Below are 18,022 nucleotides of genomic sequence, written 5' to 3'. Positions count from 1 at the left end.
CTTTAGTAATCAAAATTGGGATCAAATTATTCACAATGCCACAATGGTATGGGACTTCAAATTTCAGTTTGACTAGTATCCAACCGGACTAAAACTTATCTGGACATGGACTAATTTATCACACATAAAATAAAGAGAGGGGACATGTTAAAAGAATTTGGGAAAATAAAACTAAGGGACTGTTCGATTGTCATGTGGTTAAAGACAATGACTAATATTATCTCTATTTTAGCTACGATTTTCTTGAAAACTCGGCTCTTGTAAATGTATCTTGGCCCACCTTCATAGTGCCAAAATTAGATTCTATCTTATGATTAACCATCTTACATTCACCCTTATAATTAATTTCATCGTAGTAGTAGATAAATAAATTTTACTACTCCCTTCGTCCCACTTAAGATGACACGTTTTCCTTTTTATTTTGTTCCAAATGAGATGACACTTTTCCTTTTTTAATAATTTCTCTCTCCAATTAATACATCTATCCACTTTTTCTTACTACTATTAAAATATTCATCTTTCTTTCTCTCTCTATTTTAATAGTTACACCCACATTTTCTCTCTCCAATTAAAAACATTAACTAATAACTCATAAAATCTCATCGGCCAAAAAAAGTGTCATCTTAGCCGGGACGGAGGGAGTATGACTTATGTCGTATTGTATCTCACTATTAACGAACGAATGTCACCTAAAAGGATTCAATTCAATACCAACACGTACACGCACCTTTCTAGTTTCAATCTATTTACAAAAGAGTATTTAGTTTTCGTATATATTAACTCAGGTTGACACTTTTATGAGCAAATTGACATTCATATGTTTTAAACTTTAAATCTTAGTGGTCCATTCTTTAGATCCAACCATCCATATTATATACTAAGATAATGTTAGCATATATTTTAGTAGGACCCTTTTGCTGATATATGCCTAACTATTCCTAAGATAATGTTAGTATTTTAGTAGGAACCTTTTGTTGATATATGCCTAACAAATCCTTGTAGTAGTTCTGGTGTTGTAATTATCCTTAACTTATTCCAATTTTCAAGTAAATCATCCTCCTTTTTTTCTAGTAATTGTTTTAAGGGAATCTGCAACCACTATCGGATCATAGCAACATTGATCGATGAAATTGAACTTTTGTCCTTCCAATACTTGATGCTACAGTTTTGGATGGGTTGTAAACTACTCCAATATAAGCCACACCAAAAATCACCTATTTCTTGTCTCAACTATTTGTAAAAATCATGGATTAAATATGCCCGGTTAATGAATTTTGATCAAATAATAAATGTGACGAGACATTTAATTTTGTGAAATTAAATGACATAGCGTCGATCTACATTTTACGTAGATAAATGTAGTATATTCACTTTCTCAAATCCGATTCCCGGTGAGTGAGAAATAGTGGATTAAAGTTGGGCATAATTAGCTTTTAATTAAAGCTTGGAGTTGGAGCTTAGGGAATAATTAACTAGTGTTAATTATCGCACATTGGAGGATTAACACATCTTTTAATGTGTTTAAATTAAGTGACTTTATGTTACTTAATAATTATAGTGGACCAAGATGGGTGAAAGAGCCCACACGCGCGCGCCGCCGCCGCCCGCCCGAGCCCGAGGTCGCGGGCCCGGGCCGGGTCCTGGTCCCGGACTTGGATCTTTGGGTGGTCTTTGGGCTTGGTGCTTGTCCCTAGCCCAAACTTAATCTTTTTATACCACCGCAGAGTCAGCAATCCAAGTGGACTGAGCCTATAAATAGGCTAGCCACTCCATGCATCTATACTACACTATTCACAAGCATAACAGCATAAGCTCTCTCCATCTCTTTGCGGTGCTGCATCAAAAGAGACGTAGCCGTTTTACCTTTGGGGACGACCGGGGCGTATCTCGTCTTGCGGGAAGAGGCATCCTCGACTCGGCTATCATACTGGTTCAGTTGTTTCAATTTCCAATTGTAATTTCATTCAGTTCAGTTTCTCCTTTTCTTCCTTTTGGGTAGTATTACGCCCGGTTGTATCTCTTGTAATCCCCTGAAACCAACACTATTAATGACAAATGATTTCTTATTCTAAACATCGAGCTTGAAATATGGGTGTTGACAAGTGGATTTGAGGCCGCAAATCACTCGAGAATATGAATGAGCTGTGAATTGCTAGTTAGCTATGTGATCGAGCTTTAATATTCAAATCATCAATACCTTTGACTAACAAATAAATCTACTTGGATTGAGAGTCAAATACATCACCTCCAACCTAGCATAAATGCGTCGTCACGTCACCGTAACCATTTAACTAATGGAACTAATGGAATTAATTTTTAAGAGTATTTATGTTAACAATTGGACCATCCAAGGCCTATTGATATGAGCAACTGATTAATTTTTGTGTGAATTACAATGCCAATTGTCAATATCAATACAAACTAGCAAGGGTAAAATACAAGTCATGACCATTTCTCCCATATTTACCATTGTAAGAATGTATATATGCTACAAAGAAACTTGAATAACATGAATATGAATGATCTTCGGTATGATTGGCAGCCATACTCAGGCGTACGCAATCACCAAATCTCTCTCTCAAACCGAGCATATGCGAAGTATACCAGAAAGCATTAGATGGCCTCATTGTTCCACAGCATCAGAAGCTGGAGAGGCAGTGCTGCCATTAAAAAATCTGACATGACATAGCTTCCCACCAGCTTCATCAGCAAACATGATCTTCCTCTCCACCTTCGGGAAACTATCTTTTGAAGATGGTGTGCTGTCCGCCGTCATTTTCTAACACAACAGATTTAAATCAGGAGATGTCCTAAGTCGAGATTATATCTAGTTTGTAACTTACCAACAAGTCATCTTTTCAGTACTTTCTTCGGGAAACAAATTAAACACAAGTGTGTTTGTGATTAGTTGCTTTTATCAGAACATCGTTTTAATACTTTTTTATCGTTAAACCGTGACTTTCAAAAGCATGAGAATTACAGACCTGACTGACCATTATTTTACAAAATCTGTTGCAGTCTCTGGCCATCATAGACATCCACTTTTTAGCCCTTTCTTCAGCTTTTACAGCATTATCAATGGCTGATTTTACCTGTCAAAAGAAAGAAACATATCTAAGCTACTTGGCCTTCTACATCAATTAGCATGGTAATGTAGATAATGTATTTTTCAGGAACTCAAAAGCATGAAAGCCAACAAGAAGATCAATAAGCTATTAAGAACTTGTAGTAACTATCTCAGCTTTAATGATCAGAACATCAATATAAACTAGTGGCCTTGATAATTAAATCATACTGAAGATGCAGAAAGCAATATTTGTAGAACCAAAAGCTAAAAGACATTTGGCAAACATTACTGGTCAGCTGCATTTGTCAAGTATCATGGAATGCATACAAAAAAGTTATAGGGACATTTCATCTCTAATTTCTATGCTACAATCTTAGCTCAAGAAAAGAAAAAAAGCATACGCTTTCTAGATGGGTGTAGCATTCTCAGCGTTGAGTACATAAGAGGCCAGCTTAACATAGTAGTTTATTTTAACTGGAACAGAGGACACAGCCCAGGAATTACAATCGGAAAACTGGATGTCTGTTTTTCGAGGTAACACAAGGTACAGGTAGCCAGACTTCTAAGATAGTCACGAATATATGTGAAATTTAGAGTACCTTTTCAATAAAGGAAGTAAGATGAAGCTTGGAGGCAAAATCAGTTAATAAGACTGTAGAGTTATGGTCATCGCAAATGATGAAAACCAAAAATATTTAGAAGTCAAATAGTAGTTCCTACTTTTAAGAGTGATAGCATGCCTCTCTTCAACACCATTTCTAGATTATCATGATCATCCAAGGCAGACATACTGCTAGGTGCAGCAATAGTTGCTGAGTGTTATAATGAATTTCTCCAACTAAAGTGACTCTTCGTTGAGTGTACGAAAATGTTTGATAGAAGTTTTATCAGATAAAACCATACCTAATACTACTATATTTAAAAACCGACATCATACATACCTCATCGGCATCATTTTTTAAGGAAGCATTGCGGTATGCCTCAAAAAGCAATTTTTGTTCCACAATGTCTTTCATCGACTTCAACTCATTCATCAGTTTTAGTGCAACAGACTCCATGTCATGCATCTGTCTCTGTGAGAATGCAACAGCACTTTCAGAACAACCTTGAACAGAGGTGCAGCCAGTACTGAGGTTAGGTAAAGTACGTGAGAAACGAGGTCCCTCAAGGTTGCCTTTGGGTATCAGTGATCTCTTTCTGATGTTTCTGGGACATATAACGAATTTCCGCTGGCTTTGATTCACGGTTTTTTTTTCGTCCCGAACCTCTAATCTCAGAGATGAAGGCTTCTTTCCTGTCTGATTTTCAAAGAGCTTCTCCTTGCATCCATAATTAACTGCAAACATTGAAGGGAATGGTCAAGAAATATATGGGAAAATAATACTACATTAGAAGACAACATAGCAGCACAAGTAGTGGAAACAAGTCAGGAATACTATACTTTCATACATTATACTTTCAAGAAACTCGAACTAGTTTACTTACTACTTTGATCAGCATCACTCCCGATTTCAACAGAATTCATCACCAAGCACAATTGCTCTTGAGAAGATGGAGACAAGGCCTGTTGATAAAGACCAATCAAATTTTAGATGGTCCAGACAAGTGTGTATAGCGAAAATATCATGCAGAAAAATATAGTTACCTTATGGGTGGAAAAGAGTCTTTCAGGAAACTGGTGTTGCTCTGGTTTTGAAATTGTTTCAGCATTATCACAAGTTCTGTCATCTAAAGAATACTCATTTTCAGTACAAGTTACTGAATATTCTGAATTCTTCTTGTCCAGAGGTATCAATAACTCATCTTCAGTTTGACCTTCAGAATCTAAGTCATTCCTCAAAACAGTATCAAAGGAAGATGTTGAAAGTCTCTCCACATCAACAGTAGTATCCATGGAAGTGGGATTTTCCTTAGTAGTTGAGGTTTCAATGGAACCTGGTTTGGAGCCATGGTTCTTTCCAGGGCTACTCAGGGAATCATTTAGCTCAGAGAGAGGATGTGCATCCGCTTCACCCTCAAATAGGACTGAGTTATATCCCTGAGGAGGTGTGATGCAATGATCAATAGGTATATCAGGGACCTGGAAACTAGAACTACATTCATCAGGCATATCTTCAATAACCGAAGAACTACTAGAATGACAAGACACATCTGCATCTGTATTATCAGAAAAAAAAGCTACTGGAGAACATGAATCTGGATTCTCTTTTGGCTTTGCGATTTCTGCTAGTGCAGCACCCAGCAACTTCTTGCATTCAGATTCCAGAGTTCCCAAACTGACGTTCCCTTCATTCTTAATGGAAATAGGTTCAATATCCTCCAAATGATCATGAGACATCTCATTAGTTAGACACTCTTTACATCCGACGGCAAAAGACAATACTTTTCTGTCATGTTCAGATAGAACTGTCATCTGAACAGGATTTACCACCTCCTTTTGACCAGTAGATGAGGCAAAAGGAATTTCATTGTGGCTTCCTAATTGGTCAGCATCTGGAGCCTCAAGTTTGACACGAATAAGTGGAGTTAGTTCACCACCAGCTTGCTCAGAACCTTCAGACACCAAATTCTCTTCAGATTTAATAGCTACTTTAATGGTTGCAGATGAAATAGCACTTAGATTCAGGCGTCTCCTTTTAGCCCGTGTGGCCTTTAAATGCTTTGATTTCAAATTGATAAGTGGCTCATTAAGATCAGATTCATCTTCCACAGGTTTCTCATCAGTGGGAATAGACTTCTTTCTCTTTGTCAATAACCTATTCTTGAGCTGTGACAATGTGACAGCATCACTAACTTCACTGTCTGAATCCCCATCAACACTAGGAGCATCATCACTAGGTTCAGATTTTATTTCACATACTGTCCTAGTAGCCAACATAAAACACGGACGTTCGAGTTTCACTGGTTTATAATCCAACATCGAACCTGAAGGAGGCTTTTGTAGTCTTTTGGCATCTTCACTGACATATACATCGTTTAAAATCTTTGTTCGAGCCACTGTCCTTCCATTGGCATTGGAATTGCAAACTTTAATGACCAATCCTCCCCTAATAGTTTGGATGAAATGCTTACCACTGCAACTCCTCAGCTCCATTATTGCAGGAATTATATCAACAAATGTTTCTGTTTCTATCTTGCACATAAAAGGGAGAAGCAAAACTACATCAGTCTCAGACATCAAACAAATGAAGCCATTTCAGTAACAATTCGAAAAAATCAGGTATAGAATATGACGGCAGAGCAAAATGGGATGATTATAGTGTATCTTAAAATTGAAAACTAGCTTATTAATTAGCAAACGTTTAAATCAAGCAAATATATTTTATTATTGAACAGAAAGTTAACATCTAAGTCGATAAAACAATGTAATACTACATAAATATTACTGATCACATCGTTGTGGCATTAACTAAACTTATATTCAATTCAGAAGAAAAACCCCATAAGACTGATACAGGAAATCCAATTGGGGAAAAGCTATACCTAATTGGCATCTCCAACACACACTAGACCCAATTTGGAAGAAAAAATATTGCAAAATTAAAATAGCTAGCAAGGAAGCTCTTGAAAACTCTATTGATTAAATCAAAATCAGTAAACCATAGTAACCAAAACAGCCTGTCAACTATAAGACATAGCATAATCGGAAATTGATAAAAAAAAAAGTTCGACCGCATAACGGGTCAGATCTGGAGCATAGCAACATACTTACAAGCTTTTGAATTCAGATGCGTATCACGAAATATGAAATGAAAAGCAAACAGGTTTCGAATGTGAGTCGAAAGCCTTAAGATTTCGGGTGAAACCTAACGGAATGAGTAAGCCTTAAAATGACGGACACAAACGAAAGGATTAGTAGAACTCGTGTGGAAGAGTGTACCTGAGGTGGCCTCGTTCTGAAGCTGCAACAGTCTCACAGAGAGAGAGAGAGCGCGAAGAGAGATAGAGAGTGTGTGTGATAGAGAGTCGTGAAAAGGAGTGCGGCGGAGGATTATATTTGGAAGATTTAATTACAATATTTCGCGGCAAAGGGTTTGGCGGGAATAAGAAGGAATTCGCTTTTTTTTTGAAATCTAACATCACATGGACTTTGGTTGGTAGGTAAACTTAGGTGTGCACAAACCGAACCGGCCCGACGGTTAACCGCCGGTTCGGGCCCGCCAGTTCATAAACCGGGACTGGAACTGGCGGTTTGAACCGTCCGGTGGGTTGTCGGTTCCAACGGGCCAGTTCAGGGTCGAAGAATGCGTGAACCGTGAACCGGCGGTTCAACAGTTCAAACCGCTTGTTCAACCGATTTTTTAAAAAAAAATTATTTATAAAAATTGATTTTAATATTTAAAATCAATTTTTACAAACAAATGAATACAAGAAATTCGTAATAGCCCATATATATTTGATGGGCTTGCAAATTTATGAAACCATTCTTGGTTGTTTCTCTTTTATAGAGACATCCTTGAATGTTTTATGTTCCACTTTCGATGTGGGACAAAATCATTCTTGGTTGTTTCTCTTTTATAGAGACATCCTTGAATGTTTTATGTTCCACTTTCGATGTGGGACAAAATCATTCTTGGTTGTTTCTCTTTTATAGAGACATCTTTGAATGTTTAATGTTCCACTTTCGACGTGGGACAAAATATGTTGAAGTACTTTCTTTTATAACTACATGTTTAGAGCATTCATTCATCTTTTTCCAATGTGGGATACAAAACTTTCTTTTGTCTTATACTTTTCTTCATGTTTTGTATGATATATATAAACAAAATTATTATTCAAATATATTCTTGATTGATAAAAATAAAGAATTATTGAGAAATATGATTTGTATATAGAAAATATTTATTTGTATAATAATTATTGTTAGGTTTATACAATTTGTATAAGAATTATTCTTTCAATGTGTATACTATTATTTATTAGTTAACAAATACATATGATGAACCGGCGGTTTTTTGAACCGGGGTTTTTTGAACCGGAACCAGAACCGCCGAGACCCTTGGCGGGCCGGTTCCGGTTCATGCATATGATCAACCGTGAATCGCCGGTTCATGAACCGGAACCGGCGGTTCGGAACCGTTGTGCATGCCTAGGTAAACTATTTAGGGCATCCGCAACGCTGGAGCGTTGCGGTGTCGATGCCGTGCCGTCGGAACGGTCCCGCCAAGGACCAGCGTTGCAGCCTCCGAACCGTCGCCGATCCGTGCCTATGCCGTGCCGTGGGTCGTTGCCGCGGCACGCGGCACGACCCGTTCCGCCACGCGCCGAGGCGACGTGGCAGCCTCCCATTCGTCGCGTGAAGCCCACTCGCTGCCCCGCGAGTGGGTTTCGTTTTTTGACGCAATAATTAATTTTTTTTAAAATTCGAATTTAATAAATAAATTTTTTTTTTGCAACGGTATTATGACCGTTTTTTTGTATCCGTTTTTTAATTTTTTTTTATTTTTTTAAAATTTATTTACTCTATAAATACTCCTATTTCATACTCATTTCACTCACAAACACACATCTATTCCTCTCAAATCCTCTCTATTTCCACCCCAATTTTAATCTCAAATCAACTCTGTTTTTCTTCTCCCAAATTTAATCAAACTAATGGATCCTTTTGAATAAATGCGTCAAATATTGGCACAATCACTTGAAGAAGATCGACGACGGGAGGCGGAAGAAGCCGCGTCTCCACAACGACGCTCCCGTACGTACATCCATCGTAACCGGAAGGAAGCCGCCGCAAGGCTAGTACGCGACTACTTCTGCGATAACCCGGTTTGGGGAGATACGTACTTCCGTCGCCGTTTCCGCATGGGGAAACCGTTATTTCTCCACATCGCGAATACTTTGGCAGCCCGGGAAGAGTTCTTCCAGGAAGGGTTCGACGCGGTCGGCCGTCCCAGCCACACGACGCTGCAGAAATGTACTGCAGCAATCCGCCAGCTTGCGACTGGACAAACGGCCGACATGTTCGACGAATACCTCCACATCGGAGACAGCACTGGGCGAATGTGCTTGCTCAAATTCTGCCAAGGCGTCCGGGCAGCCTTCACCGACGAATTTCTCCGGAGGCCAAGCACGACCGATTGTCAGTTCCTGCTCAACCTTCACGAAACAGTGCACGGATTCCCCGGGATGCTCGGCAGCCTCGATTGCATGCACTGGCAATGGAAGAATTGTCCGGTGGCGTGGAAGGGGTCCTACACGAGCGGCCACAAAGGCACCCACCCAACCGTTATACTCGAGGCCGTTGCCGACTACCGCCTTTGGATCTGGCACGCGTACTTCGGGGTCCCCGGGTCGAACAACGACGTAAACGTGCTCCAACAGTCCGACCTCTTGACCGAAGTTTTGGATGGTAAAGCGCCGGCGATCAACTTCGTCGCCAACAACCGGCTTTATAAAATGGGGTACTATCTCGCCGATGGCATCTACCCGAAGTGGCCTACCTTCGTGAAGACGTGCAGTGGGTCTACGAACCCAAAGCATGCTCTTTTTGCGCAGAAGCAGGAGGCTGCTCGCAAGGATGTGGAGAGGGCGTTCGGGGTTCTCCAATCGCGCTTCAACATCATCAAAGCCCCCGCTCGTACGTGGTTCATGGAGAACATGGTCGACATCATGTATACGTGCATAATCTTGCACAACATGATTGTCCAAGACGAAGGACCCGAGGCGGGAAATTGGTTCGACCCCGAATCCCCCGGAAGCTCAACCGCAAGTAGTCCGCCTCGAAGTGGAGCGCATCCGTCTATACAAGAACGGTTATCTGTTCGTGCAAGGACACGCGACTCTAGCGCCCACACCCAACTCCAACAGGATCTAATTGAGCACATTTGGACAAACTTTGGCGGATGAAATTATTAAAATTGTGTACTTTTATTTTTTTAGGATTTTAATTGTGTGCTTTTTAATTTTTTTAAGTTTAAGTTGTAACTTTGTTTTAATGTTGTGTGTTTTTTAATAAAGTGTGTGTGTTTTTTATTAAAGTGTGTTTTTTTAATTGAATTGAGTTGGAAATAAAAATAAAAATTGAAATTGAATGAATAGTAATTTAAGGAACGGTTAAGGAACGGAGGGTTGCAGGTTCCGTTCCTTAGTTAAGGAATGGAGTAAAATAGTACAGTGGGACCCTCAAATAGTAGTTTAAGGAACGGTTTAGGAACGGTATAGGAACAACGTTGTGGATGGCCTTATAAGATATAGTGATAATTGTTATTACTAGTAGTACTAATTGTAGGTTAATTTACATCTTTATCATCCATTTTGAATATGGAAAAAAAATATATATGAACTTTTAGTGTATTACAATTTTTTCAAAATTTTAAATAGACTTAACAAAACTAATGTTGAAATGATAAGTCGACACATCAAAATGACGTCCTTTTAAAAATTAATTAGTTGATTTATTATATTAAATTTGATTTTTTTAAGTATTAAACTACATCGATTTGATCTAGACATTCTGGAATGTCACCCAAACTAAGACAACATCGCTTTGGACATTTTGGCATACCACCTTAGATTTAATTTGGGAAAATTTTTGATTTTATGGAAAATTAGCCACATACTATAAGTTCATAGTATATTTTTTCGCCATATTTAAAGTTGGTAATAAAGACCTAAATTTGTCAATAGTTGGCATATTTCCATATTATTAGCCACATTATTAATTGTAAAAGAAGCTATTATTTAGGATTTGTATCTATATGTTAGTATATTTTATATGTCCCACAAAATTAGTTAGATATCTATTTCAGAAACTTTTTCACAACTAAACATTACTAATAATATGGGTAAAACTATCCATTGACACTATTTCAATCAGTGGCGAATCCAATGGCAAGAGGGGGCACTCGCCCCTTCCCCATGGCCGAATTCATCTTACCTCACGGGAAAACCTCCATGGTCGCCCCTCTCTTGGTCGTCGTCTCTATCACAAAAAAAAAAGAAATGGAGAAATCAAAATTAAAGGAGTTGCTGAAATCAATTATAATCAGATAGTTTCTTTAATTATTTGAGGTTGTCGAGAGGTTGAGTGGTATGGATGGCAATGGTGAAGTTTTTATCCTGATCTGTTTTTTTGTGTGAGTGTCGCTGAGTGAGAGGAGGAAATAGAACTCCAGCCCGCAGAGGCAGTACAATTAGTTTTGGAGGGACAATTGTACAAGAGGAAATATAACTCTATTTTACTCTCTTTCTTCTTTTAGTTAGTTTTACTCTTTTTGCCTTGGTATTGTAGCCAAATTGACCTAGAGAAGTTGTCCTTTTTAAATTTTACTCTTGTACTTCTGTCTTAAAATGGAATATGCAATTGAAACTTTTTATTATCATTTATATTTGTAAGTTATCCAAAATAATATATCTAAGAGCATCCATAATGGTTGGGCCACTAGACACTAGTGGTCACTACATCCTCCTCCTGCAGTGATTCGGAATATTGTCCGCCTATCAATTAAAATCCATTTTTCATTTAATTTTTAATGTTATTGTTTTTATTTTTATTTTCACATATTATAAATGGTAAAATTAAATGGAAAATATATTTTTAAAAAAGTTACAAATTGTATATTTAATTTTATATATTTTTATTTTAAATAATAAATAGCAAAATATAATATACTATAAAACACAACAAATTTAAATAAAACTTACATTACTTAAATTAAATTTGCATTACCATAAACATATAAACATGCTTACAGGAAAAAAAAGTATAAATAAAAAAAGAATAGAATAAAATGATAAAAGTATAATAAAAGTCAAAATTAAAATCAAAATGTTGAATTTGGGGGTTCAACCCACAATCTCTATGATTTTTTAAGACACATTTACCACTAGGCTAAACATAAATTTTTGTATTGAAATATGAAGTGGTTAAAAGGGTGTGACTGTTGTGTTTCTTTTGATGGTGAATTCTTAGGTACAGAGGATTCGCTAGAGCACATGGTCTAGGAGATCATGAACTTTCAGAATATAGTCGTTGTCACAGCAACCCCCTACTTCAAAACCTCAACCATCTACACTATTGGCTAGTATAGGGAAGTCGGGATCGAATCCACGAGGATGTAAGGGTTAGAATGCATTGAGAGGACTTTTGGATGGTTCGGCTGCTGCCACGCAACATGAGGGCTGAGTTTTAACTACTAGGCCTAAGAAATTAAATCTAGTCTATTCTAACTACCAAACTTGGAGAATTGGAAGCACGTAAAATATAAATGTATGCATGATTCGAACCAAATGCAACTTGAGAATATTCACCAAATTCCTGGGTCAAGTAAATGAGTTCCCTAAATTGGCTAGACACAAAGCATGCAAAAGTAAGCGACAAAACAGATTTCCCTAATTGGCTACTGACAGAAAGCTGCAACTAACAAACTAAAGTAAACTCGATTATAACTACCGATTGACTTCATCGTCTTCAACAAACGAACACGAAATGAACCAAACAGAACATGAAAACAGAGCATACTCCAAATCAAACAATGAACAATGTGATCAAACTAAAAACTATCAGATCTAATCTATTGGACCAAGTAATCAGCAATAACAAAGGTTCCCATGTAGATCCAAACTTACGTACACAGATTCAAACAATTAAAAGAAATCTAAGCTAGATCTATCAGATTCATCACCAACTAAATCAGATCCACAACTTCCAACACTATTTCAACTCCGATTCAATAGATCCACTCCGATCTCAACGATCTCAACTCCGATCAACAATTCGATTGCGAAAAGCATCCAACTCAGTAAACAGAACAGTAAGCTTCAGATCCAAAACAAAACTGAAAACGAAACTAGATTAACCATAAACTACAAATCAAGTCACAAAATAGTGGCCAAATTTCCGGCAAGGAAATCGGCGAGAGAGAGTACGTGCGAAAAGTAAATTGTTTCTTCGCTCCTTATCGGAGCGGTGTTACACTTCCAAACTGAACAAAACACCAAACTAAACTACCCCAGATCTCCCACGGAACCAAGTGCGTGAGCTAAGTGTGTGAATTCAGAGAGCGAACCGAAATACCCAAGGAAATTTTCTAACTAAGTGCCTCCTCCTTTCTTTAGCTTCCTTGTATTTATAGGCGTGGCTCAAATCCCTAGGGTGTCACGACCGCACAAGCTAAGGATAGCATAGTCGGGGAACCGTGACTAGGGGTGGGGGTATAAGAAGCGGGGAAAGAAATAAGGGAAAATAAAATCAAACATTGGTTGCGAGACATGACTAATTAAGTGCTGATACATAGAAGAAAGATACTCGATCCTGAAGACTCGAGTAATTGTTTGTAAAAATTTCAAAATATAAGAGTTTTGAACAAAATAGACTTGAGTCTTTTAAGATGCACAACGGAAGCAAATGAACGCGGTTCCATGTATGAAGATATGAACCTCCGAGAGTCAAAATCTGACTGAATTAAATGTCTTGTCTCAATAGCACTTCCTCCACCACTTCGCTGCTCAACCTGCACATTTAGAAATATATGCAGGGCTGAGTAACAAATATTACTCAGTGAACACATTGCCGAAAATTACACATATACATTTGAAAATATTGTCAAGCCATCATCACAGTAACACTCGGGGGTGTTATTGAAAAGGACCCGAGCTTACTAAAAATATTCACATTGGGCTGCAGCCCCTTTTTCCTGTACTTTAGTCATATCTGATCACATTGTGCCGCTGAGATGGTGTTCTCATACGGTCACCTTCCCTGTCCAACATGTCAGAGGTATCCTTGTGCCGGGAAGGTGGCCACCTTCCATGGTCACTTTCTCTGCCGTTCACGGTCAGAGGTTCCAAGTAGGGACACCACCCTACCAGGACTCAAAATCGAATCGATTCACATATATCATCATTCATAATTCACTTGGCCGTAGCCAACAGATAGGCATCATACACAAAACATTTATGGCAAGACAACATCTTTAAAAATCACAAACATGTGTTCGTGTTTTCATAAAATACGATTTTTATTTTTAGTATAGCAAAGCTCACCTTGATCGCTTGGACCTTTCGTTCTGACTTTACTTGCGAACGTACCCTTTTGAAAATATCACAATAGGAAAGCACTAATTTAGTTTTAAACTGATCTAAATTAAATTAGAAAGAAAAATCTTAAGGTTTAACCCTATTATTATTAGTAGTAGTATTATCATCATTATTATTATTATTATTATGATTATTATTATTCTTTATTATATTCTTTATTAAGGAACTTTCGAAAGTTACATAATTTATTACTAGTTCGTTTGCTATTTTGGCTCCAACTAAAATTGATGTTCTATACCTTACTAATTATTCCACAAAAATATAGCAACTTGGATCTTAACAAATCATTTTATCTTACTTAACCATTTTGATTTAAGCCCAGAAATTAATCACATTTGTCCAACGGCTCTTCTTTCTTTTTTTGTTTTTAAATCTTGACCCAATAATTAATTATTCTAGCCTAACTGTAAAGTCCATAAACTAGCCCATAATCTTTGGGCCAAAAGGAAATTTTCCCAACTCAAATTAAATTAGAGGCCCAATAGATAAATCAACAAAAGAGCATCCCCCAAATTCTAATTGTAATTAATTCATGTACTCCGTCCACCGTCGGTTTCTCTCTCTATCAACACTATTCAATCTCCTTCCCCAAATTGCACAAAAATTAGGGAAAATCTCTCTCTTCTTTTCGTCGACCAGCCACCCCACCAGCGCCGCTCTCCATCTCCGTCTCCGGTGGTGTTCCCTACCTCCCCCTCATCTCTCTCTCTTCTCTCCCTCTTCACCGTACGCCTCCGCCCTCTCTCTCTCACGGACTACTCCACCACCGCAGCGAGCACGACGACGCACTGCCACCACCGTGCGCAGCACAGACGCCGCCGTCATCTCTAGATCCCCCCTCGTTCAGGTCAGCCGCCGCCGCCACCGTGCATGCACAGGCGGCGGCTTCGCCCTCCTCCGCGCCTCATGCTTCCGGAGCAGCTTCCCGGCGCCACTCTAGCCGCAGCCTTCTCACCGAACTCCGAATGGTAAGTAATGCCCAATTTTTTTCATTTCCCCCTTTTATTTTATTCTTAAGGATTAAATCTTGAATTTAAAAGTTTGGTGTTTTTAATTGTAGATTCGTCAAGGCTGCGATTTTAGTGATGGATTTGGGGTATTGGGCTGTCATCGTTAGCGACGGGTTGCTGAGCTTGCTGCCAGAAGTTTCTCTGGCAGACTCATACATTGTTTCAAGATAAGTTCCTATCATCTTTTGGAAATTTTCCATTCTTATGTTCAGATGCTATAGCAACTATGTTCTTGATTAGCTATATTGCCTATGTCCAACATATTGGATATTGTGGTTTGGGCAGAGACTAAGTTTGCCTATATGTACTGTTTCAATATGTGGGAAAGTGAGGTGTGGGTACTCACCTTGGTGTGATTGTGGAAAGGACTTGCTGAATTTGCTTCCTCCTCCTGCTTCGGCTTTGTTGGGAGAGAATTTAGGACATCTGATGGTGATGCGTGTGAGTGAAAGAAAATGATTTGCATAAATGTATGTATACATAAAAGATAGCAAGTGACGTGTATCTTTCAAATATTCTGTCAGAGAATATTAATGCAGCATTTAATGATGTATCTGAAAAGTTGATCCTCTAGGATCTGCCCTATCCCTTTGTTTTTTTATTTGTTTATTAAAGTAATTATTTGAGTATTTGTTCACTTGTTCGTTTAATTTGGTGTAGGTATAATCGGTTCAAGTTCGTGGCTGCCCGCGTTGAAGTACCCGATTTGCTTAGAACGTAGGATGTATTAAATTTTGTTGGATGTATCGGACATTAAGATTTTGAATTTTGGGATCTTATTTATTTATTTATTTAAATTTATTATATTCATATATGTGTAATATATCTACGTGTTCTATTCATTTACCTAACGTCAAACAAACAACAACGACGATCTATCGTAGTTCGGATTTGATCGCATAAAAGTCACTTATATATATATAATTAAGCTAATAATATTGTTTCTAATAATATCGGCTTGGCGGGTCGTTACATAGGGCAATAGACTTAGTGATTTGACAATTGTGCCCTTATGGATTTCGCTCTTTTTCTTCACTTTTTCTCTTCTATTTTCTCTGCCCTGGTGATTGCTCTCCCTTCCTGGGTCTGACAGATTTTTCACGCACCTGGACTTATAAATGCGCGTTAGCATCATAGAAAACACATAATTTATATCTAAAATAGATGCATGAAATGAGCCTTATCAAAATCGAACAAAGTTTTACATAAAGCAACAAAAAACTCTATTTCAAGTGTAAAACTAACTGTCCCACATCGAAATCACAAAGAAACTTGGAGTTGAAAACTTATCTATAAAACAATTTATCCCACATCGAAGTCACAATGAAAGTTGAAGTTGAAAACCTATCTATAAGGCCATCCACAATGGGGCGATTGATAGTCGGGCGCGCTATCGTCCGCCACTATGGCACCGCAGACGACGGACGATGCGTCGTCCGCGTCCGACGCTTAGTCCGCGGATGAAGCGCGGACGATAGGGCATCGTCCGCGTCATCGTCTGCCCACTGTGGGCGACGCGGACGATGCAACGCATTTTAGTTTTTTTTTTAATTCGAAAATTTTGTTATATATATACCCCAGTTTCGTAAAAAAAATTATTTCTAACTCGTTTAACCTTTTTTTAATCAATGAATTTTTTGCCGTTCTTTTAGTTAATCGTTGTGTTTTTTAATAAGTTTGCATTTATATATTTGAAAACATTTAAATTATATAACAAAACAATAGTAAAATGCTTAGGGCGCCCACTGCAGGTAGAAGGGCATGAGGATAAAATGCTGACGTAGTGGTGCATAGGGCGGGTTTTAGGGCGCGCCATAGGGCGCCCCATTGTGGATGGCCTAAAAGGTTTACTCAAGCAATGTAAAACTTGCTCATCTAGAATATAATCTTTCACTAATTCACGGATCCATCTTTTAGTATGGATCATTGTCAACTTATAGTTTTTTTTATTTTAATTTAAAAAATGATTTTTTAAGCAAAAATTGATTTTTTATAATTAAATTATTATTTTTTATCCCCCGTCGCCTGTCCTCCTACAGTGGACGGACGAGGGGATGGACGATGGTCGGGCGCCCCTTTGTCCACGACCGAGCTTTTGGGTAAGGCACTCATTCGGACGATCGTCCGTCGACCTGCAATGATTGGACGAGTCCAGATGAGTGCGCGGACGAGGCCTCGTCCGGACAAAATCTTGACCATTTTGGATGCTTTAACATAAGTTCAAAAATAAATACATATTCAATTATTTAGAAATTATGCTTATGTTTTATAAATTAACTTATCCAAATATCTTAAAGGCACTGAATCTAATTAATTGTACTAAAATTCAAAAAATATAACTAATCATTCAAGTAACATGATCAAATTTTGTAGGAGTATTAATTTCAAGGATTTTTTTGCCTTGGATTAAAATCCCCGTGGTGACGTCCAATAGGGAGACTGTTTTTTTTTTTGGATGAAGAGAAGAGAGTACTTAATAGCATGACTAACTAAGCATGAGATTTTTACATCTAACACCACTAATGAATGGTTTTAGTTAGGCATGCACAACAGTTCCGAACCATCGGTTTCGGTTCATGAACCGGCGGTTCACGGTTCATCATATGCATGAACCGGAACCGGCCCGCCAAGGGTCCCGGCGGTTCCGGTTCCAGTTCCGGTTCAAAAAATCGCCGGTTCACGAGGCGGTTCAAAACCGCCGGTTTTTTGCCTGAACCGCCGGTTCCGGTTCATGAACCGGCAGTTCAACTGAATTTTTTTTAAAAAAATATTTATTTATATAAATTGATTTTTATATTTAAAAACAATTTTTACAAATAAATGATTACAAGAAATTCATAATAGCCCATATATATTTGAAGGGCTTGCGAATTTATGAAACCATTCTTGGTTGTTTCTCTTTTATAGA

General features: G+C 38.1%; 1 protein-coding gene across 1 annotated transcript; it reads right to left on the bottom strand.

The window, feature by feature from the left end:
• Nucleotides 1-2,371: 2,371 nt before the first annotated feature.
• Nucleotides 2,372-7,030, bottom strand: LOC121761917. The gene is made up of 6 exons (XM_042157632.1): nucleotides 6,948-7,030; nucleotides 4,713-6,196; nucleotides 4,553-4,631; nucleotides 4,009-4,403; nucleotides 2,985-3,092; nucleotides 2,372-2,779 (listed from the first exon to the last, which is right to left on the bottom strand). The coding sequence occupies exons 2-6, from the start codon at nucleotides 6,159-6,161 to the stop codon at nucleotides 2,624-2,626; spliced, it is 2,187 nt and encodes a 728-aa protein (XP_042013566.1). The 5' UTR covers nucleotides 6,162-6,196; nucleotides 6,948-7,030; the 3' UTR covers nucleotides 2,372-2,623.
• Nucleotides 7,031-18,022: the final 10,992 nt, after the last annotated feature.

The sequence above is a fragment of the Salvia splendens genome, chromosome 13, assembly GCF_004379255.2.
Source record: "Salvia splendens isolate huo1 chromosome 13, SspV2, whole genome shotgun sequence".
In the NCBI taxonomy this organism is placed as follows: Eukaryota; Viridiplantae; Streptophyta; class Magnoliopsida; order Lamiales; family Lamiaceae; genus Salvia; species Salvia splendens.
This window is presented reverse-complemented; position numbering and strand designations above follow the sequence as displayed.

What these genes read in the sequence shown, in the direction of transcription:
- LOC121761917 (XM_042157632.1), bottom strand. Translation starts at nt 6,161, where the DNA reads ATGGAGCTGAGGAGTTGCAGTGGTAAGCATTTCATCCAAACTATTAGG. An exon ending in TAAAAAATGATGCCGATGAG is followed by an intron (nt 3,093 to 4,008) that starts GTATGTATGATG and finishes TTCTTTTGACAG; the next exon opens with GTAAAATCAGCCATTGATAA. An exon ending in GTAAAATAATGGTCAGTCAG is followed by an intron (nt 2,780 to 2,984) that starts GTCTGTAATTCT and finishes CTGTTGTGTTAG; the next exon opens with AAAATGACGGCGGACAGCAC.